A 25,451-nucleotide genomic window follows, 5' to 3' on the forward strand; every position below is an offset into this window, starting at 1 on the left:
CTGATGGCTCCTCAGGTGCCAGCTGTGACCCTAAACCCCTGCAGGATCTGTGGGTTTCCTCAGCCCTGCCTGTGCACGGCTCTAGGGTTATAAACTTGGCACGAAAGTCCCTTCTTCACGTCAGCATTTTCCATCAGTATTTGCTCATGCTGGGTCCTTGTGAGAGGGGGCTGGGAGGACAAGGAGCAGAATTTCATCAGATTCTCTGAGTGCGGACAGCTGGAGGACTGCCTCTTTTTTGCCAATTCTGAGTCCTCTGTTCCCTGCATGAGGCTGAGCAAGAAAGCCAACAAATGACTGAAGTACTGAATGAGAAAGAAGCAGCTGAGAGCAAGAGAGATCTGAGAGTTGGAGGGCAGGCCATGCTGGGGGGTGTGGAGAACTGGGAGGGGCAGGATCTGGGGCTCTGGCCTCCCTGGCCCCAAAGGAGAGAAGCTGGAGTCTAGTCCCAGAGCCAGTGTTTATTAGCAAGATGTAATTCCAGGGTGTGTGGCCTGGGCAGCAGAGGGCTGCAAGGAGCTCCCAGTCAGCCATCCAACTGCCCCTCAGAGCTATGTACACCCATTGCTCAGGGTGGTGGCAGAAGAAGGCCCCTGGAGAGGTGTCTGCAGGCCCCAGGCCTCCATGGTGGTCCCCTCCCCTCAGGGCTGGGGTGTTCCTCTCAGCCCTGCCTGTGCACGGCCCACTGTGGTCCTCTGGCCTCAATTCAAGGTGGCACAGGAAAAGTTAAAGAGAATGGGCAGCCCTGTCCTAGCCAAGCAGGGAGTGGAGGAGGGGCTGAGGGGCTGCCCCATCCAGGTGGGACTCTGTCCTGTACCCAATAAATAGAGAATAAATACCCAGGAAGTGGCTGCCCTCAGCTGGGCGCCCCCTCCCAGGCAAGGTCTGGCATCCTGTGCTGGCCCCCTTGTTCCCTTCTCTGAGTGCACCTGAGCCCACCCCGCCCACCCCAGTCTCCGAAGCAGTCCTTGAATCCACGTCTGTGCCACAGCATGGCTTGGCAGTGCTCATGGCACAGGTGTGCAGTCCGGGCAGGGCTCCTTCCTTCCCCTGTCCTGCAGATCCTGGTGGCGGCTGTGGAGCAGGTAGACTTCTGCGGGGACGCTAGGTCCTGACCTGGTCCGATGGCACTCTGTATTCTGCTGTCTCTGACGAGCATGGGTCCAGGTTCTGGACAATGCTGCCACTGAGGCAAGCTATATACAACCCACCAATAAATACTGTCTTTGCAGGGGTAGGGTGTGTATAGAATATAGATATTTTTTATATTTATATATATATATATCTTTTATATTAAAAGGGATGAAGACTAGGCTGGCCCATTGCAGGGCCTCATGTGTCCGGCGGATGGTGGCGGCGGTTTCGAGGTTTTTTCTGGTCCTGGAGCTCAGGAGGCCTGGGTGCTCCTGGGGCCTCCCTGGGGCTCGGGGGCACATGGCGCCAATAGCCCTGGCAGTACTGGTGGATGAGGCCCACTTCCGGCTGGGCCAACAGCTGGGCCAGCTCTTGGTAGGGAGGGGTTGGGGGGCCTGAGCCCAGAGGCGGCTGGGCACTCCCAGCTGGTGGGGGGAAGAGAGCAGCATGGACAGCATCCCGGCCCAGCACGTGCAGCTGCACCCGAGTGACGATGTGCTTGAAGTTGTTCTCCGTGGCTGTGCAGGAGTAGAGGCCCTGATCACTGAGCTGAAGAGCGCGGAGCAGCAAGCCTTGCTCTGTGCGCACAAGGCGGTCCTCCGAGCGTATCTGCAGGGGCAGGGGGAAGGGGATCAGGGCCAAGTGACCCACTCGCTGCACTCTGAGATTAGATCACCTTTGGAGCCACTCCACGTAAGAGCACCCGAGTGGGGTTTCCACATTCCAAGAGGAAAAACCCACATGAGGCTTCTAAGGCATGAGAAGCATCTGAACAAGGCATCATTAAAGAATTCCATGTCAGAAGAACAGGTATGTCTTGGAGAAGGCGCAGCCAGAGTAGAGTGCTCCTTGGAGGCAAAGATAACAAAGCTTCGTCTTACATACTTTAGGCAGGTTGCTAGGAGAGCCTATTCCTTGGAGAGAGGCATCAGACGTGGAAAGGTGGAGGGTTGGAAAAGAGAGGAAGGCTCTTAATATTAGATGAAATGACACAATGACTGCAGCAATGGGCTCAAGTAGGTCAGAAATTATAAGGATGGCATAGGATAGGATGGCAGGGTCTGTTCATAGGGTCGCTACGAGTCTTATGGCAGCTAACAAGTGTGCCAGAAGAGATGACCAGAAGGCATTTCAAACAAGGAGAGAATTTCCATACAACATAGCACGCAGGCATGGAATTTATAGGGTTTCCATTCCATGTTGTTGTTAGTGTTGAGTCGATACAACTCACGGCAACTCTATGAATGACAGATCTGAACCTTGCCCTATCCTGCACTATTCTACCTCTGACCCTATGTCATTACAGCCACCGTGTCAATCCATCTTGTTCAAAGTCTTCCTCTCTTTCTCTGACCTTCTGCCCTCCCCAGCATGATGTCTGTCATAATTTTAAGACATTTTCATAAAAGGAGGGTTATCCTACAAAATTTCCACCCAGTGAAGTTCACCTGACATTTTCATAGGACAAACATAAACCTGTAAGGCACCAATATGGGATTTTCATGCAAAGAGAGATGCCTATAAATAGTTTTCCATATAACAAGGTCTACTCCAAGGAGTTTCCATATAGCAAGATTCAGTCAAATAATTTCCTAAGGGAGAGAAGTCAGAAAGTGTTTCACTGATATTTCAATGAAAGTTTACAGAAAATTAGATTTTCATTCATTCAAACTTTCGTTAAAATATCAATTTTTAAAAAAACCCCAGAACACCACTCATATGGAAGCTAATTAATACCCTACTTGAGCTCTATTGGATTACAGAAGAAATAAAAACGGAAATTAGTAAGTTAAAAAACAAGAAGGTGTTTCACAGAACGAGGGCTGTCGCAGATGGTTTCTTTACACATTTCAGTCACATGGGGCTTTTTCTCTACACCAGAGACTCTGGCACCCACACCCAGGCTGCGGGACTGTGGGCGTGAGAACTCACCTCGCGGCGCCGGTCTCCCAGATCTCGCTGGAAAAGCCACTTCACAGTGGCCTGGGGCGAGCGGGGCTGGCACTCAAGGAAGGCTGCACTGCCCGCCACTCCATACTGCACAGATTCCACTGCATTCTTGTTGGCTGTGGATCAAGAAGGTGCTGGTGGATATAGTGGCACTCCCGGGCAGACCACGCATTAGCAAGGCGCAGGCCCCGAGGGGCACCTTCAGGGGCTAGGTCATTGGGCATCACTCCTTGAGGAATGGCAGGGATATCCCACTCTAAAACTGCAGCATCCTCCCAGCCCACGGACATCTGAGAGCTCTTATAGGGGGGCTGTGTGGTGAGTAGCTATGGTGGATGTAGCGGCCGTGTGGTGTGAAGGGTTCCACAAACTCACCATTGGAGTTGAACCCACGGCACTGTCTGATGGGGTTTCCGTGCCGAACGTCCTGCCGCCGACTGCGCCTGGATGAGGACAGGTCTTGAAGGTATGCCTCTGGGGGAGAATGCCCCAAAACTCCAGAGTCCAGGACTCCATTTCCCCAGAGCAGAGAGAGTGGTGTCTCATTCATAGGTTCCCCCAAAGCATCCCATTTTCTATTTCTAAGCCCAGAACAGGGCCTGGGGGCTGGAGGTTCATACCTCTTGGAAGATGCTGTGTACCGGGAGCAGAACTGGCCATCCCAGGCGCAGTAGGGGTCCCGAGCAAGGCAGCAGTCGGCACAGGCGGCCCCGTATGCCTGGCAGCGGTGAAGGCTCAGGTGTGTGACGCCCACAGCAGAGGCCACATACAGTTGTTGCTGAGGGTGAGGCCAGGAACTCGTCAGTTTCTTCCCCACAGCCAGCCTGCCCAGGCTCCTTCCTTTCCCTGTTCTCTGCCTTGCTTTCCCCATCCTGTTTCCCAAGATGTGACTCTTAGGCGATGCAATCTCTACCCTGCCTACCTCCACAAAGACTCACCCGCTTGGAAGAGATGGTCATGGTCTTAACTGGTGCTGGCTCCTGGAAGAAGGTGAGGGTCAGCTTAGCACCCTGGGGATCGCTCCCGGCCCTGCCCTGGACATCTGATGTCTATTAGGCGCTTTGCTGGTGGGCAGGACTTGGGGTTTGGGGTGCTGCACCTACCTTGAAGACTTCCACTTCCTCCAGCATGAGCTCCTCCATCTCCTGGTCATCCTTAGGCAGTACGATGACCTTCTGCACTGTCCCTCGGTCTGGAACGGGCCGGGCAGGGCCTCAGTGAGGCTGGGGGCGGCTGGGGGAGGGGCATCAGCCTCAGCCCCTTCCCCCACCAGGGCCCAAACTCCCTGAGGGTAGCAGAGCAGGAGTGCTGTGCCAAGGTGGAGGGGTTTCCCCACAAAAAGGTGCCCAGGGGCCTGGGGGGTTGGCCCAGAAAACGAGGACTCAGGATTTGCTCCTGGACTCCAGACCCTTTTTCTGGGACCCATGTTGGGGACTACTAGAGTTGCATGTGCGGGGTATGCTTGTGACACACCAGTATGTGGTCCTGTATATTCTGTTAGTGTTTGCCTTCCTTTCCTGTCCATATAAGGGGCCCTCAGGTGCCCCAACAGTGCCTCTGCTCTCTTGGTTGCTACAGCATGGGAACAGGCTCTGGGGGATGAGGGTGGCAGAGCTGACCTTCACGATCCTGCAGCAACCCCCTAGCAGGGCAGGTCCCAGCCCCCATGGAGCATCACCCCCCGCCCAGTGGGCCCAGCGTGGGAGGGGCTGGGAGCAGCAGCGGGTACCTGTGCCCAGGAAAAGCACCTCATAGCGCCCATCGGCTGCGTCCACCTGGTCCACTGCGACAGTGGTGAGCCGGTAGGGAACGCCTGTGCGGACCACCAGGGGCCGCCGCTGCAGCGGGTACACGGCCTGGTACATGAGCGGGTGACTGCGCATGAAGTTGATGACTTCATCTGGATAGTCTTTGGTGGACTTCATGGAGGGTGTGAAGGTCCCACCAGGGCACTGTGGGCAGATGGGAGCGTCAGTGCCAGCTCATCTGGGTGAGACACTAACCGATCAGCTTCAGAAGAGGCCTCAGGGCTGTCTGCTCCCACAACCCTGACCCTCTCCTCAAAATCCCCCACGGGAACTTCTGTCCCCACCCTCAAACCTCTCGGGAAGGCCCATTTTAGTCAAGGCCCTAAGATCCCAGGGTAGCCAAATCCCATGGCTATTACCTGAGCCTCATGCGACCACTCCCTCTCCATGTCCTCATACCCCTCCCTGCTGTCTCCATCCCCTCCAGCTGCTTCTCACAGACTTACCTCTCTCCTTCCTGCTCAGCTGAAGGGCCCCTGAGGGTCCCCTTAACCAGCCCTAGTCTCCCTTCCCTGACGCTTGTTTCCCCTGCCTAGGCCTCAGCCTGCTCCTACCTCTGCCAGTATAAGTCAGTCCGTTCTTTTAGACTCTGGGATGAAGCCTGCGGAGACCCCGCGCCCCAGGCTGACCACACAGAACTGAGCAGTCTTACTGCCTCTGACCCGCTCGTGTGGCTATCCTGCTCAGACCTCGGCAGCAGGCCCCATGGCACTGAGGTATAATGAAACTCCTTATCTGCCCGCAGCTGCTGTGTGGGCCTGACCTCTGAACACCTCCTTTCCAACCCTCTAGCTGCTTCCCTGTGACCTTTAGCTGAGAAACACCACCTCTGATCCATGGAGGAGCCCACACAATCAGCCTGCGGTTCCTTCAGAGTTGATGTGAACACGGGTGGCTTATTTGTGCGTGGGCTTCATGATGGTGGGAGACAGGTATGCAGCACCCGGCCCAGATCAAGACTCTGAGAGGAAAAGGTGAGCGATGGGGGTGAGTGGGGTCCTTACCGTGCCTGGCCGGGGATAGGGCATCTTCCCTGAGAAGGGCATCCACTGGTAGTTGGGGCCTTCCTTGTGGGCAAATGGCCCATTGAAGACCATGCGAATGTCTGCCATGGAGTAGACGCACACAGCAGAGCCTCGGAACACAGAGCTGTGGGTGGGCAAGTGGCTACTGTGAGCAGAGCAGACCCTTGGCCCAGGACCCCTACCCATCCTGCCCCATCCCCATGGCTCTTTACAGCAGCAAACTGGGGTCTTCTATAAATCAGAACCCTCAGTCTGGCCACACTGACCCCTGCTCACCCAGAGGAGATGAAGACGGCATAAATGACTGGGTTTCTCACGTCCTGGGTCTGTTGGACAAATACGTCCTCTGGGGGCAGAGAGAGAAGTGCTGAGTGTGCCTGAGCCAGGAGCCCCATTGTAGCTGTGGGGACCCACTGAGGGCACCTCACCCACCTATTCAGCCTTAACTCTTCCCGCAGTAGCCCTCAGCCCCTGCCAGGTACTCACGGAGCTCATCAAAGTGGGTCTCAATGCCATCCTCGCCAGGCACCGAGCAGACCAGCCGGGCCTTGAGGAAAGTGCTCCACTTGTTGACCAAACAGCAGTGCCCACCATCATCGTTCTAGAGAGCAGAGACCAGGTCAGCTCGCTCATGCCCAGACTCTGCCGCACAGCGAGGGCTGGCAGGGGGCCCCACTCGCTCTTACCAAGCAGATGCGCCCGATGCGGGCATACACAGCGGGGCTCTGAGTGGCCTCTGCCGACCGCTCCCGGAAGAAGAAGTAGAGCTTGTCATCATTGCGTTCTGCGCTGTCAGGGATGAGCTCGGCATGGATGAAGGACGGGTCTGAGGGCAGTAGGGCATCAGCTGAGTAAACCTCTTCTCTCAGAATGCCCTCTTCCTCAGCCAAAGGGGGAACCCTCAGCTCTTCCCCAAACAAGACCACCACTCCCCAGCCAGTTACAGGGGTACAGATTCATCTCCCCATTCGTCTCCTTTGCCATCTCCCAGGTCTTGCAGGCCGTACTCACCATTGAGCCACCGGGAGTTGTACTGGTCAGTGCGCATGGCCGTCTGCTTCCCGAGCGTGCGGAAGATGGCAGCGTCGGTGCCCATGAAATCAATGTACACACCGGCATAGAGCTCCTCATCTGTGGGCGGGTCGTGGGTCAGTCAGGGGCTTGCCCTTTGCTGAGGCACAGCCTGAACGAGCCCAGGACAGGGCCTTGTCTTCTTGCTCTCGCTCCCCACATCATCAATGGTGGGCAGGTAAGGGTCTCACCACTGGTTGGAAGGTGGGGCTGTGAGAGCAAAAGCCCTAATTAGTAGCAATGGCCAATTCCTGTGGTGTAAATACCCCCAACACGACCCATTTCAAGCTTCTAGCCTGAAGTCAGTGCAAGCTAGGAAGAGCTACAGAGGCCACTGTGTACTATTTTCATCCTATAGAAATAAGGGGGTGGGGGGCGCTCTGGTGGCCTAGTGGCCAGGAGCTGCAACTACAATTCCAGAGGTGCACAGTTCAATTCCACCAGATGCTCTGCTGGGGAAGGAGGGACAATCTCCTCCTGTACCAGTCAGATCCGATTTGACGGTACACTCACACAAAAATAATAAAATAAAAATTAAAAAAAAAAGAAATAAGGTCTCAGTAATCTCAAGAGTGTAAGTAGTAAAGTGATTAAGAAGTAATTAGTTTTGAGTATCTGTAACTTTTATTTTTTACTAGAACATTTTTAAAAATCTAACTTATTTAGTTGTAGAGTTCTGGTGTCCTAGTGGTAAGGAACTGTGCTGACAACCCAAAGGCACATAGTTCAAATCCAGTAGCTGCTCCATGGGAGAAAGATGGGCAATCCCCTCGTGCATGATTTACTGCCTCTGAAAAACTCACTGGAGGTCTGCTATAAGTCAGTTCTTACTTGATAACACACAATAATTTAGTTGTAACTTTCTATCATTTAATTTTTATATTATCTATATTTCACAATTGGCTCCAAAACTCCTAAAAATTTAACCATTGCAGTGGCTCCAGCACCCCCTCCTTGTCTTTCCTCTCAGACTCTGCCAGGGCAGGCCCTGTATCCATTGTCAGACCCTGTGTGCCTGCCTGGCTCTGGACTCTGCCAATGAGCACTCTCACTAGCCAATGGGGGAGGGTAATATCTGTCCCCACCTGGGACCTTTCCCAATCTTGGTGGTGGCACAGTGCCTGGCAGCTACTCTTAGAGGTGGACTGGAGTGAAAAGGCAGAAAAAAAGGCAGGGGCCAGCGTGTGTGTGTGTGTGTGTGTGTGTGTGTGTGTGTGTGGTTTGCCCGACCTGGGGGTAGGGGCCGCAACTGCCCCGAGGCAGGATCTCTCCCTGAGGAGGTTCCCAGATGAGAAACACGTGATCCTCAGCTGGCTATACAGCCAGAGATCCACATCGGAGCTTTGTGAGCCTTTGTTGTGTCCCAGACACACTGGGAATGCGCAGACACCCCCTCACCACACCCCAAACCCAGACTCAGTTTAACCCAGGTGGAGTGAGACACTCACTGATGAGGGCTGAGGTCGTGTCCAGCTTGGGGTCATATGGACACTTGCCCTTCCCTGACTCGAGTCTCTCAGGTTCCAGGTAGAAGATGTAATCCTGCAGGACAGAAAGAGGCTCAGCACTGTCCATGCTGGCCCCACAGCCAGGGAGGGCAAGGGGTCCAGGTGCCAAGGGCAAGCGCGAGCCCAAGGAGGCATCCTGAAGGTCCCCTCTGCATCCCCTAGATCTTCTCGGGTTTGAGCTCCATCCAGCTGGGTCTCCCTGGGCAGGGCCATGCTGTGGGCTCCAAGGGAGGTTCCTCTTGGTCCAGCATTCAGAACAGACCAGGGGAGCAGGCCTTGGAGGGCCCTGCCTCAGGAGCCGGAAGAGGCATAATGTGGCTTTGTTGGGACTAAAGTCAGTCCTTACCAACTGGGTCAGGAGGTCTCTGTCCAGGGCCCTCTTGGGCCACAGAGTTACAACTCTTGGGGCCAAAGAGGGGTTCAGACCTCATCATGGTAGGAAGCACTAGCTGAGGACCTAGGCTTCTGTCCTGTGTCATCAGGCCAGGAAGCTTTGAGGTCACTGTGTCCTCAGACTTTACACCCTACCTGTGGTCCTCAGAAAGGCCATTTCCCTAGCCCTTAGCAGAGTCCCAGCTCCCCAGGTCTCCCCAGGGAGGCAAGAGTCGAGGAATCTACCTTGGGCCATACAGATTTTACTGTTTCCCTTGTGCCTCCCAGCCTGGCCCTGAAGATGCTAGGAGGGAGGAGCCTGGTGACGCAGAAGGACCAGGAAGAGCTCATCGACTATGAAATATGGGGAGAAGGGAGGAAAAGGGGAGCCAGGAGGGAGGCGCAGAGGCAGGAAAGAGGAAGCAGCAGGAGGCAGGGATGGTGATGGGGAGGTGCACACAGGCCTGCTTCCGGTCCCACTCTGCACACAGGGGCTGCACACACTGCTCAGCACACGTCACCGCTGCCACTCGGAAGCACCGCTCACACCGTGGACACACACTGAGTCTGGCCCGTCCACCGCACTGCCCACAGACCACTCGCTCGCTCACCATTCACCGGCAGCCCTTGTCCTCTGCCCGCCCCTGCCCAGCCCCAGCTCCCCCAGCTCTGCCTCCGGTCACAGCTAGTGGACAGCTAGCTCTCCCTGTCCCCCCAGGGAAAGGGTGTTCACTGAGTGACCTGTGGGAGGCCTGCCTGACCACATGTGCGGGCCACAGCTGGCTGTGGGCGGTCAGATGTGGGTTTGAGAGTGCACGTGTGTGTGTGCGCTCATGTGTGTCTACACACGTGTGCTCTGAGTGGCAGGAGGCTCGGCTGTCCCCAGAGCTCCTATCTTCCCACCTGGTGGCTCTATGGCTTCGTGCCAACAGGAGCTGGTGTGGGTCCATGGGGAGTGCCTTCTGAGCCAGGGAAGGAAGGGGGGGCCCTGGGGGGCCCTGGCAGACACCACCCAGGAGTCTGGCCTGAGGTGTACAATTCTGGCCAAGGCCCAGGATGAGTTCAGAGATCTGCTGCCTGGTATGGGCCTGGGGGGATGAGGCCCACCTGGTGGGGGGCTCTGGAGGTCGGGTGGAGGGCACCGTCAGTGGCTCTGCTGCCGCGGCCTCTCACCACCTGCGTCTGGGTCCACGGTGCAGCCTGAGGAAATGAGGAACAGGGGGTTAGAGCTGCAGGGGGGCTGGGGCTGGGGGAGCGGGCGCGGGCTGCCAGCCTCTCACACCACACAGGCCAGGCACACACAGGAGTACATGGGTCTCAAAGTACACGGATGCGCGTGACTGTGCACACATACACATGGGCTTGGGGCACACACACATGGCCTCAGGTTCAGTCACTCTCACACGTGCCCCACGAGGTCACACCGGCTCACGTACATGGCCATATGGAAATGGAGAAGGGCAGAAGCAAGCAAGGTAGGGCAGAGCTGGGCAGGGACTCCTCCAACCTCCTAGACGTGGGGGAGGAAGGCAGTGGAAGCTGACCCAGGCACCTTGCCTCCTGATGCCACCAAGGCCTGGCCAGGCCTCCTGGCTCGGCCACAGGGGTGTGGGCTCCAGGAACCACCAAGAAAACTGTGGCCATGTATATAGTGAGTGCTTACTACAAGCCAGACACAGAGCTAAGAACTTCTGAAATATTAGCCCACTGCCTCCTTTTCATGTCTACCTGTGAGAAAGGCTAGCCTCCTTTTCAGGTGATGAATCGGACAGGTGAGGGAGGGAAGTCACTTGGCCAAGTTCACAGGGCTGAGGTTCAAGTGCATCTTCCCATGAGGGCCACCAGTATGGGCATTGCAGAGCCCTGGTGGATGCAGCTTACCTGGGCCCGGCGGCCTCGGTTCACATAGGTGCACATGGGGTTGTAGGCGCCTGTCCCACACACGTACAGGTGTGTTCGGTTCCAGGGCTGGATGAGCCGGACGAAGTTTCCACACTCACCCTGGGGCCAGAGGGAGAGTTGTGGAGGTGTCCAGATGCCTGTCCGGTCCTAGTCTCCTCCCCTGATGTCACTCGGGCAACCCCTGCCCACTTGTCAGCCCCCTGACACTCACATTGCCATCCTTGCCTGAGAGCACGCACTCCTCGATGCGCTGTGGGGACGCCGCCCAGTGGATCTGCCGGAGGTGTGGGAGTCAAAGAAAGGGTGTCAACTGATGTACAGGGGGGACCCCTGGGAGCCCCGGACCTGCATCCCCGCGCCCCACATCTGTGCCTGCCCTTACAATGAGGGGCTCGCGGTTGATGTCGTGCAGGTCCAAGGACAGCACGTAGTCCTTGCTGCCCACATACATGCGGTCATGGTCCTCGTCCTTGAGCAGAATCCGGTAGTCAGTCGTGTTGAGCAGGAAGTTGAAGAAGTGGGCAGTACCTGTGGCCTTAAGCTCTGTGAAAGGAAAAACAGGACAGCACTGAGGTCTCTCAGTGACCAACCACAGCAACCACATCCACTTTGACAGAAGGTGGACAGACTCCAGAGGTCGCCCTCAGGGTCTCCATTCTCCCCTCAGCCTAAGCCCTCCCCAGACCCCTTCCAGGGCCCACTGTGGCCCCTTTCCAGCTCCTGCCCAGGCTAGGAGGAGAAAATGGAACAGGTGGATAGGCCAGGAAAGAGGCCACACCCAAAGCTAAACCTCTGATTCATCAGCAGCCAGTCTCTGGGTCCCGATGAAAAGGCAGTGGCGCGGGTCAGAGCACATGATACCATCAAAGACTCTAGGCTTAGGGGTGCGTAAAAGCTCCCACACTCGGGTGGGGCCAGCGTCACACAGGGGTTAATGAACAGGTGGGGGTGGGGCAAGGGCAGCCAAGACAGCCACAGACACTGGCATGGTGCCCTGCTGCCCTATCCTCACCCTATCTGCCCCCTCGAGCTCAGTGCAAAGCTGGCACACAATAAAAGCCCCACCACAGGACATGGGAACCCCTGCTGGGGCCGTGCTGCCCCACAGAACTCCCACTTCCTCTAGGCCTGGGGGATGGTGCAAGGGGGCTTCTGGGGCCATGAACCCAACCTATAATAGCTCCGCTTAGACAGTGCAGTCTAGCTCCAGAGCCCAGCAAGGCATTGCTAATGGCGGAGTGTCAGGCCACTGAGGCAGCTAGGGGCAGTCATTCCCAGGCAAAGCAGCCCTCCGCCTCACACTGCAGTCTCCAGGGCTGAGGACAGGGTCCAGCTGGTCCTCTGTTCTCTTTCGTGGCCCACACTTTCCCACAGCCTTGCTCTTCCAGCCCAGGTTGCTGGGGCGGGGGGAGGGGGGGAAGCCTTCCTTTAAGGTAGAAGCTTGGCCAGTGGCAGACATGGGAACCTATCTCTGGTGGGGTGGAGAAGGGGGTGCAGAGGGTCCCCTTGGCAAGCCCCTCCTCCAAGCCCAGCTATTTTTAGTTCAGAGGAGAGGGAGGACTACAATAAAAGTGATGAATATTCACAAGCACAGGAGCCTCAGGATGGCAGCACACACTGACGAGCACATACACATGACGCATGTGCCAAGTATGCTCACGTATGTATCCGTGCACACACGTGTCCTGCATCACGGGGTGCTCAGCAAAGGCATCACCCACATCTCATCTCCCCTCCTCACAGCTGGTAACCTACTTCCCAGGTGGGACAATCAAGGGAAAGGCCTGGGTCAGGCCTGAAAACACCTGACAGAGAGCAGCTGGGATCTGGGGCCCTAAACCCAAAGGCAGGACTAGCAGGTGGCCCCAGCTCCTCCATCAAGGTCACTTCCTTTTAGGGTCGCTCTTCCCTGACTGGCCTTGCTGACTCAGCCCTGCTGGGGACCCCAGGAAGGACAGAAGTATCCCTGAATGGAGCTTCAGACAATCACAGATGGGGAATCACATCAGGCTGAGGTCAGGGGGCTCCCACAGCTGCCTCAGAACCCATGTCAATTCCCAGGACCTCACTCAGAGGGCTGAGGGCAGCAGCCCTGACTAGTGGTGACAAGGGAATACAGGTGATGACCTTGGCCAACCGCTGGGACGCAGGGACGCTGGGGATCAAAGGGCCGATCCTGGCCTGGCCTCGGCCTCGCCCGCCTGTGCAGCGGCGCCTCTGAAGTCTTGGGCAGGGCAGTCCAGGCACCTGTCCTGCATCTGTTGTTGGGTCACTCGGAGTCTCCCGCCTGGCCACCCAGCCATAGTGACAACAGGAAAGTAAACATTCCCCCACCCCCAGAGTCGGGAAGTGGCCAGAGAGGAAGCAGGGCTGCCAGCAGAACCCCCCTCAACCCCCCCCCCCCCACAAAGCGGGGACAGCCCGCCAGCGGTTATTTATACCCTGGCTGGGGGCACGACTTTGAAGATGCCCTTACTCATCCAGCTGGGCTAACGGGCACTTTGGGGGCAATGGAAGGGAGAAGGGCAGGGACCCACCTTTAGACACAGGCACCTGGGGGTGTGTGTGAAATCTCTGGGTATCCAGTCTCCAGGGATTCAACCAATCATAACCTTTACCCTGTACCCCTGCCCAACTCTTGGGCCTCTATAAGCTGGACCCTCCCCTTGGACTGTGTCAACACTCCCAAGACCCAAACTTTGCATTCAAGTCCGTTACTCAAGTCCAAAGCCCTAAAACACATCAGCTCCAGATCATTCCGTCAGCAAGTCAGGGCAGGAGACCAGCCTTGAACAACATCCAGCCTCTTAACTCCCTGTCCTGCCCTCTCAAGTCTGTCCCTGGATCTAAGTGGGGGTGGAGGGAGCCTCTATGCAGTCATCAAGGGTGGGGAGCCCTGTGTCTACAATATCCAGTTTACAGGTGAGAGCATCAAGTCACAGAGAGGAAGCGAGGCAGCGCGTCAAGGCGCACACCCATTCATGGGATCCCCATCCAGGCCTTTTGGAGACCCAGGGGGGTTAATCCTGCTGGAAATCGCCTCTTCGGGAGGGCCCTGGCCGGAAGGTGACTCTCCCTCCATGACAGGGTGCATGACTCAGGACCCCAGGGATGCCTCCCAATTCCACAGGATGTGGCGTCAATGGCTCTCATCACAGGACGTGATGCTCTGTCACTGTGGAAACTGTGCAGGGGGGAGGAGAGGCTCCCATGAGGTAGGGGTAAGGACGGGAAACAGGTGGGATCAAGGGTGAGCGAACCTCAGTCACAGACGTGGCCTGAGCGGCACAACCCCAGGGGGACATCTGGCTAGACCATCTCTTACAGCTTTTCTAGCGGCAACATTCACAGCGAGATTAAGGTGGGTGGGAGGCCTACCCTGACCTCAGAGAGATGGGTACAACTGGGCCCTCTCTTTCCTTCATAGAGGCTCTCTGCCCTTGAAGGAGGAGGAGGAGAGATGGGATCACAAGTTTTTTCCAAGGAAGCAGCTCCCAGCTGTCACCATCTCTTGGAGAATGCCGCACCCCCACCCCATTCTCATCCCCGCTTCATTCCCAGTGCTGGGGAGGAAAGAAGAGGGCAAGGGACAGGAAGGGGCTTCCTGTACACTCATCTCAACCCACCCCACACCCCCAACCTGCCTGCATGCACTATCTTCTGACGTACGGAAGGAAAGTTAAACCCATAATCATCTTAATCCATAATCATTTTAATCCATTCTACAGAAGGGGAAACTGAGTCAGGGAGAGCTGAGTGCTTTATAGATCACAGAGTGAACTGGGTATAATAGAGCTTTTGCCTGACCAACTCCAACTCCTGGTTAGAATGTTAACCTCACTCAGACCAGATAGTAGAGAGGAATTTAAAGAAGGACACCCAGTGCGTACCTCCAACTACAGATAAGAAGACTGAGGTTGAGGGGAGAGTAGTCGCCACCTCAGGAATCTCACCCCAAACCTCCCCCACCCTTCCCCCATCCCAGCCAAAGGAACCAGGGATCTTCATCCCTCTGGACACCTGACTCTGGCAGGAAGCAGATAAATGGACTGGAGCCTTGGCTAGCCCTGGGTATCTTCCTCTGACAATTTCAGTCCTAGTAGAGGGCATCTCCCGCTGGCCCTCTGCTACCGGGGGGCTTAGGTCTATTGGGAAGGGACTTAGGCCAAGGGAACTCACGAATCCAAAGAGGTATTGGTGAGGGGACCTCAGGGCTCCTGTGAATTCAGCCTGTCCATGTCCTCAGATCTATTCCTATCTCTACCCTCCTGATCACAGGCACACCTTTGGGGACAGAAGTGCTATCCCTGCCCCATCCCCGTGGCAATACTGTGAGAGGGGTCAGGGCACAAATGGGTTCTGTGGGTGCCAGGTTGAAGGGCCTCTGTAAACTTGGACCTCTGGGTCTACGGGTGGGAGGGTGTGCCCGAGTGATGTCCCTTCACCTTCACCCAAACTCGGGTGGGGTGTTGTCCAGGAAGGCCTTTCCCGTCAAGAGGAAGGAAGAGCCTTTTCTGGCACCAGACAGCTCATTTCCCGCACTGTTCCCAGGCTCTGGCACTCCCCCGTGGCTGTTACACACTCAGGGTCCTGGCACAGAGCAGCCTGGCAGAGGTCCAGCACAGGAACACTCTCAGGGCACAAGGACTTAGTCCTAGGGGGTCGCTGCATTTTTTAATTTTGGGGAAGCAGCAGAGGATGCCTGCTTCTGAAGGAACTGCTGAGTGGACACAAGTCCTAAAGAGGTGGGCCTACAGCCTTCATCCTCAGACCCCCCCAGTTGGCAGCCCCCTGACCCCCGCTGTCCATCTCTAGGACATCAGGTCAGCTGTCAGTGAGGCAGGGTCTGCTGCAAAAAGAGGGGTCTTAGAGCAGAGGTGGGCGTCCCGCCCCTTTGGTTACGGGCTCAGAAAGCAGCAGGCCTGACTGACAGCGACACCTCCCCTGGCTGTGCTGGGAAGTAGGGAGTGATGGACAGGCCCCTGCAGCCCATCCCTGACCTCTGACCTTGTGTGGGCTGATGCGGCCCTAATCCCCAAACCGAAGAAAAACGCCTGGAGTGGGGAGGGCCTGGCCAGAGTCTTTGTCAGCACTGGAAAGACAGATATCCTTTCTGAGGAGGGAAACTGAGGTAGAAAAGGATATGGTGACAGGGACAGCAGAGGCAGGACCAGAGGAGTTCCTCCCAGGCATCCTGTGGTTGGCTCCCCATCCCTTTATCACCTCCCCAAAGCTGTGAGGGGCCTCAGAGGAAGGCCTGGGGCCTGGGCTGGCCCCCTGGCTCCTGGCCTAATCCCCTTTTAATGAGCGGCCAGCCGGAAGGCCTCAGCCCCTGGCCACAGCCCTGCAACCCCGGGAGTCCCAGCCAGGCCGAGCTGGGGGCAGGGCAGCCCAGTAGCTTCTACATGCACCTCTCCCCAGTGCAGCATACCAGCCCCATTCATACCCCAATGTCCAAGATCCCGGCTGGTAGCCAGGATAACTCAGGTCCCCCAGCATCTTCAGGGAGATTTATCAGGGTGACACCTACCCTGTGTCTCTGTGGACTCTCTCCTGGACATTTACTATTTATTGAGGTTCAGACCCCACTGGGACAGGGGAGTGTCCCTTTGAAAAGCAAACCCAAGGTTGTTTTATGGGCTTAAGCTGCCCTTCTATAGGAAGCAGGTTCCAGAGTCCTCTGACCCAAAGTCCCTCAATATCTGACCTCCATCACTGCCACCTCTGGGCCCTGGCTCTCCAGATTGGAGACCCAGAGGTCTCCCCAGGAGCTGTTTAGGCCCCGCCCCATCCCCATGGCAGGTGAGCCAGGTCGATGCCAACAAAACCAATTACAGGCGCTCTCACCCAATTAGCAACTAATTATGGCCTCATAGCCCATTCAACGTAATTAACATGTAAATGACTCTGCGTGTTTATATTCAATAACTGCTCTGATTGAATTTAATTTAAATGTCTGAACTGGGGACCCAGTTACCATATTTCACCAGTTAGAGCTGCTACTTCCTGGGCCATGTCCGCTTATCCAGGTGACAGGGAGCCAAGGCCAGAGGCAAGGTACATCGTGGGATGAGGAGAAGGCAGTGAAAGAGACCCTGACATGGCACTAGGGAAGCGCCCTGACACTGACCCAGCCTCTGCCCGGGTGTCCTGAACAGCACTGAGTAACCCCAACACCCGGGCATGCCTATCCCAGGAGTGTGGGGAGGTGATGAGGTCAGAAGAGCCCTCAATGGGACCCTCAAGATGGGAAATCCTCCCGCAAGAGGGGCCTCTTCTTAAGGGCTACTGTAAACATTCCAGCTGTTCAGTAAACACCAAGTCCAAGCTGAGCAAGCCAGGGCCGCCCACTGAGTTGGGTTCCAAGGACGCTCCCCTCCTGCTTTGAGGGTTGGGGGCTGGAGAATGGGGGCTAGAGGCTGGCAGGCCCAGGCATGTGGTTCCCACGCCCGTTCTGCCCCAACAGCCACCTGCTCCGCCCAGGAGGGGACGCAGGGGGCACACTGCTCAAACAGGAGAAGCCAGAAGGGCAGGCGCCACAGGTCACTCACTATCTGACTGAGTTCCACACACCTCCCCCAACAACATCCATGGACCTGGGTCTTTCTGCCCCAGCAGGTGGGGGCTGCCCACACCTCAGGATCTTCACTGACCCTTGTGCCTTCTGCCCCCATGGTGCCGCCAGATCGTTCCGGGTCAGGCCTGGGGGCTCTGGGGCCTGGGAGGTTCTGTAGGACCTTCAACAGCTCTCACGGTTGGCTGAGAGAACACCTTTGAGCATTCATGGGCAGAGCAGAAGTCGGTGTTCCAGCCTGCATGGGGCGACACAGTGAGCAGATGGCATGGGCAGGGGGAGGCAGGGTGGCCCTGTGCAGTGGGAAAAGAGGCCAGGCCAGGCAGTTGACATGGACGTGTGTCCCCATGGAAGCTTGGAGGAGTGGGGAGAGGTCAGTCCCGAGGGATGGGCACAGAGATCCATTTCTCAGATGCAGAGAGGGGAGACAGTATTGGGGCCTCCAGCTCCCCAGTGGGAAGGGGCGGGTGGGGCCACCCCTCCCCCCACATTCCAGACCTGGCCCGGAAACCCCTCACTCCTTCCTCTGCCACCTCCTCCTCCCCATGACTGCAAAAGACAACAAACTTTCCATGGCTCATTTACTCCGATAAATCACCCAGATGGACAGGCCAGGATGGAACCGACAGGCTGGTGGGTGTTGAGATCCTCCCCCTGCCCCTGGGCCCAGCCCCCACTTGTGCTGCCATCCTTGGATTCCTGAGGTCCCCACCCAGAGTCTCATTAAGTTTCAGGGAGGTTCTTCAGTCCATTTCTTGACATTATAATGGAGAAACTGAGGCATAGGGGCAGGTCAGCCACAGAGGATGCTGTGCAGCTGGGTCAGAGGATGCTGTGCAGCCTGGAACTCAGCAGTCAAGGGGAAGCAACTGAGAGAGGGCCACACAGGCCTGCTTCTGAGACAGGAAAGTGTGGATCAAAGTGACAGGCTAGCCCTGGGCAGAGGCCCCCTCGCGTGCCACCCATTCCACTGTGGGTGCTGCCCAGAGCCCCCAAGTTCTAGCTCCTTACTCTGCCAAACGTGCAGCGTGATGCCAGGAGCCAGGCATGCTGGCTGACCAGCAGATACACAGATCAGTGGGCTGGGGCCAACTTAGGAAATGAGGGCATCGTACTGAGCTCCAAGTAGGAAGAAACAAGGCTTTTGGCTGGGGAACGTGAGAGGAAAGAGCATGTCCGGGTAGGAAGCCAAGGAGGGGACAGGGTGGTGATCAGAGGGGCTAGAGGAGGAGAGGGGGCAGGGGAAGGAAGGAAGGAAAAAGAATGGGGGAGGGCAGGCTGGACCCCAGGTCAGCAGCTCCAGCCAGACACTATCCATTGCTGTGACTGGACCAGCGATTGACAGTCTAGAGCCCAGGAGCCCCTTGGTGACTCCAGCAGCCTCCACTTTCTCCCAGGGGCTGATTAACAGCCGGGGTGGGGGGTGGGGGGCTGCAGGCCTGCCAAGCTCCGGCACCCACGTGAGCAAGGCTTTGGATTCAGACCACAGCCTTCTGGCGTCCAGGCCTCTGGCAAAGGATCTCTTGCAATTTCTAAGAAAAATGCAGAAGGAATCCTCTCTGCTTCTCTAAGACTCCAGGGGCTCATGGGAGGCGGGGCTCAGATTCCCAGGGCAGCAGCAGGCCTGGTCAGGAGAACATGCTCTCCGATCAGCCACGCAGATAGATGCCCAAGAGAACGTGCCCAGATCTCGTCAACTAGACCAGAGTCAGGGCAGTACTCTCAGCGAAGGCTACATGCTTCAAGCGGGCAGGGGGCGCATCTCAGGACAGCCAGTCTCAGAGGCTTCCACTCCCTCCTGAGGCATCGTCGTCATTGGATTTTTTTCCTGTTATATATTTAGTCCCTCTGCCGTGAGAAAAGAGCTCGAAAATCATACAAAGAAAGCTCATACTCTATGTCGTGGAACCTAAAGCAAGATCCGGGCTCCCATCCTCTCCAGCAGGTGCCACATGACCCCACCCCTGCCCCTGCCTTGGTGACTACTTTTCTTCTCCCACAGTCCCAGCTGGAGACGCCGCTGCCTCCAGGAAGCCTGCCTGATGTCCTTGGTGGGAATCTATCTTCAATCTCACTCTCTAGGATTACAGTTCCTACTGCAGCCCTTTCCAAATGTCTTTCTGACGTGATACTAGAATTGAGGCGGAGAGACTCTCTGGAGCACCCTCCTCGACTCTTGAGCATCCTATGAGATTTACTCCCTTTACTAGGGTAGGAGCCATATTCACACTGTCAAATTTCCTTTCATGAAATCAGAACTATTAACATATTCCCATTTTACAGATGAGGTAGTGGGAACGTATCCCAAAAAGTCTCCACCAAGAAGTCTATTCTGACTCATTGGGATCCTATAGGACAGAGCACTGCCCCATAGGGTTTGCAATCTTGCTGAAAGCAGACTACTACTTATTTCTCCCACGGAGCAGCTAGTGGGTTCAAACCACCAACCTTTTTTGTTAGCAGTCTCAGGCTTTCACACTGCACCACCAGGACCCCTTTAGTGGGAAATGAGGACACAGAGAGAAGGTCCTACCACAGCCAACATCTACCCACTGAATATTCCATGGACTGCCAAAAGAACAAACAAATCTGTCTTGGAGAAAGTGCTTCTTGGAGGCAAGGATGGTGAAACTGCGTCTCACATATTTTGTGCATGTTGTTAGGAGGGGCTAGTCCTTAGAAAAAGACATCATGTTTGGAAAGGCAAAGGATCGATGTAAGCGAAGAAGGCTGTCAATGAGATGGATGGACACATGGACACAGTGACTGTAACAACGGGCTCAAGTATATGAGAGATGAAGAAGGTAAGAGGATAGGGGAAAGGTTCTCTTGTTTATAGGGTCAACTATGGGTTACACTCAACTTGATGGCATTAACAACACCCGCAGCTTACGAGTCCCTGGGAGGAGCAAATGATTAACACATCCAGCTGCTGACTGAGCGGTCAGTGTCCAGTCCACCCAGAAGATCCTCAGGAAAAAGGTCTGATGATCTGTTCTGAAAACTAGCCCCTGAAAACAGCTGCTACTGTGATATATATGTGGTCATCAGGAATGGGCAACAACCCCATGTCAAAAACAAACAAACAAACAAACAAACAAAAACACAGCAAAACCAGTCAGTTATCAAGATGTGCTCGCAGGAAGAAACCAAGTCTAAGAGAGACAGTCATTTGCTGACGAGGTAGAATCAGAATTTGTCCGCCATCCCACCATTTCATTTCTGCATCATGACAGATGTAAGTGCCCCCTCCTCTGGTGAGGGGTGGAGGTCTCTTAGTAGTTAAGAGCCAGGTCCCCACATCCCTGCTGACACCCTCTGGGGCCATCACCACCTTGAGAATGGCCACAGAGTCAGAGGGTGCACGCACACCGGTGCAGACAGCCAGGAGCCCACTCAGGCACGCTGCCTCTAAGCCACAGGGTGAAAGATGCCTTTATGGGCAGGGATGAGATTTTTATCTTGGCGGTTTCTCTTTAAATTCTTTATGATTGCGAAGCAGCGGGGGCTGCCAAGGAACATGATTTACTCCTTGAGCATGCACCAGCTCCACGCTCGGTGCCAAGGGAAGCTGGAGCCAGGGAGGGAGGGGCAGGCGTCATGCCAGGGAACCAGAGACAAGGTCTGTTCCGCCCAGGCCCCTTGGGTGGCAGTCCCGTCCGAAACATAGCTGGACCTGGAAGGGACACAGCTGAAGACCCCAGGCCTTGTCTAGGTTGATTCAGGGTGGGTTTCTGGCGAGTTCTTGGGCAAACGCAAGGCGTGTCTCTCTCCACTTTACATAAAGGTCGATTCCCAGGGAGGAGGGCAACCCTCACAAACCTCTCAACTCCTCAACCGGCTACTTCTGAAGTCCCCTCTCAGGAGTGAGGTGGCTCTCATTTCCTGGAAAACCAGGATCCCAGATGCAGGCATCTGGGCTCAAGTTTATGCTTTGGCTCTTCCTTCCTCCCCTATCCTGGCTCATCCCGGAACATCCGCTCCTCCCAGGCTGGCCAGTTCCAAACCCATTGTGGCTGTCAGTCACCTGACTCATACCCAGCTCCCAGGTCCCTGATCCCTGGCTTCTAAGTTCCTAGGCTTCCTCTCACTCTCTCCCAGTGCCTGCAGTCTGGAGCTCCGTACCTTGGTTTGGCTGGTCTAGGATTCCCTGGGGGACCAGAGTCAGCCTTCTATTTTTATTATATTCCCCACTAAATAGGCCTGGGCCAGTGGTCCATCAAGGCTTGCCAAAGGTACTTACACTTCCTCCCATATTCACCCCCTCTACACTTGAACTAAACAAGCTGTGACCCCTCTCAACCTCTCATTGCCAAACAAGGAAATCTTGTTTGGAAAAAGATCTTGCTTGTGACTTCAGTCCTTTGCTGCCACATGCAAATGATGTGCAGGATGGCTCTGTTCTGGGCCATTAGCCCCAGAGGCTCAGGCAGGTGGGAAGACTGTGACAGGAACTCACCCATTCACCCCCCACCTGCAGACATCCTTCCCCGCTGAGCAAGCCAGTTTTGTCAGGGCTGTCCCGGCCACAGGAACCTTTTTTTCTCCCTTGGGTTCTGGTTTTCTCATCTCTGAAGTGCTCAGGAGGCTGGAGTGTTCAAGGGCTGGATTAACAGCCTGGAAATAAGCAAACCCAAGTGCTGCTGCTTCAGCAGACAAGATGTGGGGAGCCTGGCCCAGCGTGACCCCTGCCAGTTCCTTGGGAAATGAAGACAAGAGGTTGGGCTAGGTCCTTGAACCCTGGGCCTTTTACCCACTCCCCTTGCTGCTGGTCCTGAGACAGGCACAGGCAGACCAGGCTCAACCTCATTCTGCTCCTACTGACTTGGGAAGCTACTGAATCCTTCTTATCTCATTCTTCACCAGAAACCCAGGGAGACCCCCGTAGGCCTTGGGTGGAAACTGGTTATCAACTCAGAAAGCTATTGTTATTTCTGTTTTTTTCTAACCTCCCCTGGCAAGGTGATCATCTACTCCCTTTTCTGATCTCTGTCTCACTTTCCCCAGCCTTTTTTGTCATCACAAGATCCCTACGCCAAGTAACACCTCTTACTTGAATCCTGAAAAAAGCTAGCCCATTCAACATACTGCATTTTGGGGCAGGGCTTCCAGGAGGAAAAGTAAACTCTCTGAGTTGAACAAAGGGACTGGCACTTCCTTGTTAATGCCAAGAGGTAGTTCTCAGACCCTAGGGACTTCTGTCCCAAGGGCAAGGTCATGCTGCCAGAGGTCACATAGTGGGGGTAATGTGGAAGGAGGACTTTTACCACCTTGGACTACAACTCTGGGTTGAGGGACCCCAAGCCCAGGCACAGATGAATGGAAGAACTGAGTCAGCTGTCCAGCTCATAAACTCTCAGGGACTTCCTGGAAATTTTCCTTGCTCGATTCCTCACTTCTGCCTGACCTAAGCTGTGCTGCTGATGGAAGCTTAGGGGGTGGGCTGTGGAGCATCCCAGGCGATGAATCCTGAAGCCCTCCTCCCTCAGGCCTTCTCAGCTCCAGACCTGGCCAGGGTGCCCAGGCGGATGGGTGGGCAGTAAGCCCGAGCCTGGCTCGGTTCCTGCCTTTGTTCCTTTATCTGCCTGGGCAGCGCGGCCCCTCATGCCAGCACCTCCGGCTTGGAGGGTCTGGCCCAACTCAGGCCGGATCTGACACCTCCCAGGAATGGCAAGACCTGAGGCTGGGGGGGCGGGGATGCCTAGCCTGAGCCCCTGAGACCTGGTGTGCCAGCTGCTTATGTCCACCCGGGTACCAAGGGAGAACTGAGGCTGAAGCCGAGAGAGAGGCAGAGTGAGCACCAGTGCTTTTACAACAGTTCTCTGTCCTTCCAGCCGATTTGACAGCATAGCCAGCACAGGACTGGGCACACTGTAGGTGCTCAGATACCTGCGGAACTGAAGTGATATGTCAAGGTAAAATGAGGACATAAAGTCAAGTGGGGAACAGGGAGGGTCACATACATAGAAACGTGCGCATACAGAGGCCCCTGGGATGGGGTGGCCCCCAGCATCCTTCAGCCCCACCCCAGACTGCGTCAGCACCGCAGGCTGGCGGCCAGCCTGAGAAGCAAGTTGGGCTTTTACTCACTGCGGGTGTCGGCTTCAGAGCTAATTGAGGGGGAATCGACCTGAGGAGCTGTGGGCGCCAGCAAGGCCAGGACGCCAGGGTTCTATTTCTGGCCTCACCTCTGCCTGCTGTCTGACCTCGATCCTGCCCTTGCCTGAGCCTCAGTTTGCCCTTTGCCCCTCGAGGTCTAGAAGGTGCACACAAACAACTTCCCTTGGTCTTGGCTCTCTTGCTTCCTCTCACAGGTTTCTGAGACAACAGAAATAACACCCTGCGTGAAAGCCTGGCCTCCAGGGGCTCCTGGGTTGTGTGGATGGAGCGACTCCTCCCTTCCACTTCAGAGGAAGGGGACACTTTACTCCGAGTGGACTTGGGAGCGGACGGGGCGTCAGGTAGGCGCCGTTAAGATTTATTAATCTGCTCGAAGGAATTCTACCAGGTGAGGTGGAAGCATCAGCAGAATAAATATCGTACCTTGGGAAGCCTGAGGACATGGGGAGGTGGGGACATGTGCATGCTTTAACAGCTCACACTGGTTAACTCTTCTCTGAACATTTCTCAGGTCCCCCAGAGGATCCCTTCTGAGCACATCTTTAGAAATCCCCAGAAATTGGTGACTGGGAAAAGCCTGGAGCAGGCAGCTCACTCCCTTCTCGTTGACTCACAAGGGTAGGATGAGGCCAGAGGAGGGGCCCTGTAGGCCTGTAGGGGGTCTTGGTGGGGTGCGGGTTGAGCGTTGGCTGAGCCTGAGGAAGGAAAGTTCAGCTCAGCCTTTCACCCCAATACGGCTGCCCGGAAACCTGGCCAGCCGGGACTGAGCCGGCCCCACCCACAGCAGGCAGCTGGACAAAGTGACCTCGGGCCAGAGAGGGGCCAAGGCTGAAGACTCAGCAGTGATTCTGTGTCCCCTGGGCCCAGCGCCAAGGTGGATTCTCCTGACAACTCTGTGGAGGAAGTGGCAAGTGAGGAGGGAGCTGCCTGCACACCTGGGATGTACAGTGTGGTGTGCCAGCCTCCTGTGCCCAGTGGGGGAGGGCAGAGGGGTTAGAGCTGAGGACCCTCACTCTGCAAATTCTAAGCCATCATGAAAACTTTCCAATAACTTCCCAGGCAGAAAGTTCAGTGCAGAATGTGTGCTATGCCTGAACTCCCTGAATGGCCCACTAAACCGCTGGCCATGGATCAATGGCACCCTCCCCGACCTGAGCGTCTCTTCTACCTGGAGACCTATAAAGAAGATTCCTCAGGCATCCATTCCCCAACAGAGCAGATATCTCTGGTCTCCAGACCTCCTGAGGTCCTAGGTCTGCCCGATTGCCTTGTCCCTCTGGCCAGGGCTGCCCAAGGCAGGACCAGGTACACAGTGGTGGGGAAGGAGGACTTCAGCAGCAAACAAAGATTTAGAATGACCACACAGAGAGAGATGGCCTGGAGACCCAGCCTCACTCATTGCCATGGAGTCGGAATGGACTATCACTGACCCTCCAGTGGGTTTCCAAGCCTGTAAATCACATTGCTCATCTTTCTCCTGAGAAGCAGTTGCTGGATTTGAACTGCCAGAGCAAAGCCTTTCAGCTAGCAGTGTTATCAGAGCTCTCTCCTAGGGCTTTAAGTTCAACCATGGAAAGGGCCTAAACTCAAGACCCTTCCCCAAAACTGGCTTTCCATTCCCTCTTCCCTGCAAGTACACTCGTCCAGGGTAAGCCATATAATTGCACACTTTGTCTTTTTTATTATTATTATCAACACTAATTCAGCATTTCTCATTTAGTATGTCACATAATAAAAAGGCTTTGAGCAACAAAGTTGCTTGTTGAGCAACACAGTGGATATCATCTGGCTTCAGGAACAACAATTTGTCCTTTTTTGCCCCAAATCTCTCCTCTCTCCTACACAGTGGGGCCAAGAGCAAAGGGGCCATCTTACCTTTGAATGAGAGCCGGACCCGGGGTGTGGCCTGGAGGAGGTCCTGGGTGGGGGTAGCCGGCCAGGCCCCAGTCAGCAAGGAAGCCCAGAGAAGCAGGCCAGCGACAGGCAT

The 25,451-nt window shown here is 55.6% G+C and overlaps 1 protein-coding gene across 1 annotated transcript; it reads right to left on the reverse strand.

Moving 5' to 3' along the window:
• Positions 1-1,332: 1,332 nt before the first annotated feature.
• Positions 1,333-25,451, reverse strand: SEMA3F (sema domain, immunoglobulin domain (Ig), short basic domain, secreted, (semaphorin) 3F). The gene is made up of 18 exons (XM_006892882.1): positions 25,340-25,451; positions 11,153-11,313; positions 10,982-11,044; positions 10,750-10,869; positions 9,976-10,068; positions 8,437-8,530; positions 6,929-7,048; positions 6,604-6,743; positions 6,404-6,518; positions 6,194-6,263; positions 5,897-6,041; positions 4,814-5,036; positions 4,188-4,276; positions 4,023-4,064; positions 3,705-3,862; positions 3,460-3,527; positions 3,067-3,200; positions 1,333-1,743 (listed from the first exon to the last, which is right to left on the reverse strand). The coding sequence occupies exons 1-18, from the start codon at positions 25,449-25,451 to the stop codon at positions 1,333-1,335; spliced, it is 2,358 nt and encodes a 785-aa protein (XP_006892944.1).

This window comes from Elephantulus edwardii, unplaced genomic scaffold (genome assembly GCF_000299155.1).
Source record: "Elephantulus edwardii isolate Elephantulus edwardi_28Jun2011 unplaced genomic scaffold, EleEdw1.0 scaffold00121, whole genome shotgun sequence".
NCBI lineage: Eukaryota > Metazoa > Chordata > Mammalia > Macroscelidea > Macroscelididae > Elephantulus > Elephantulus edwardii.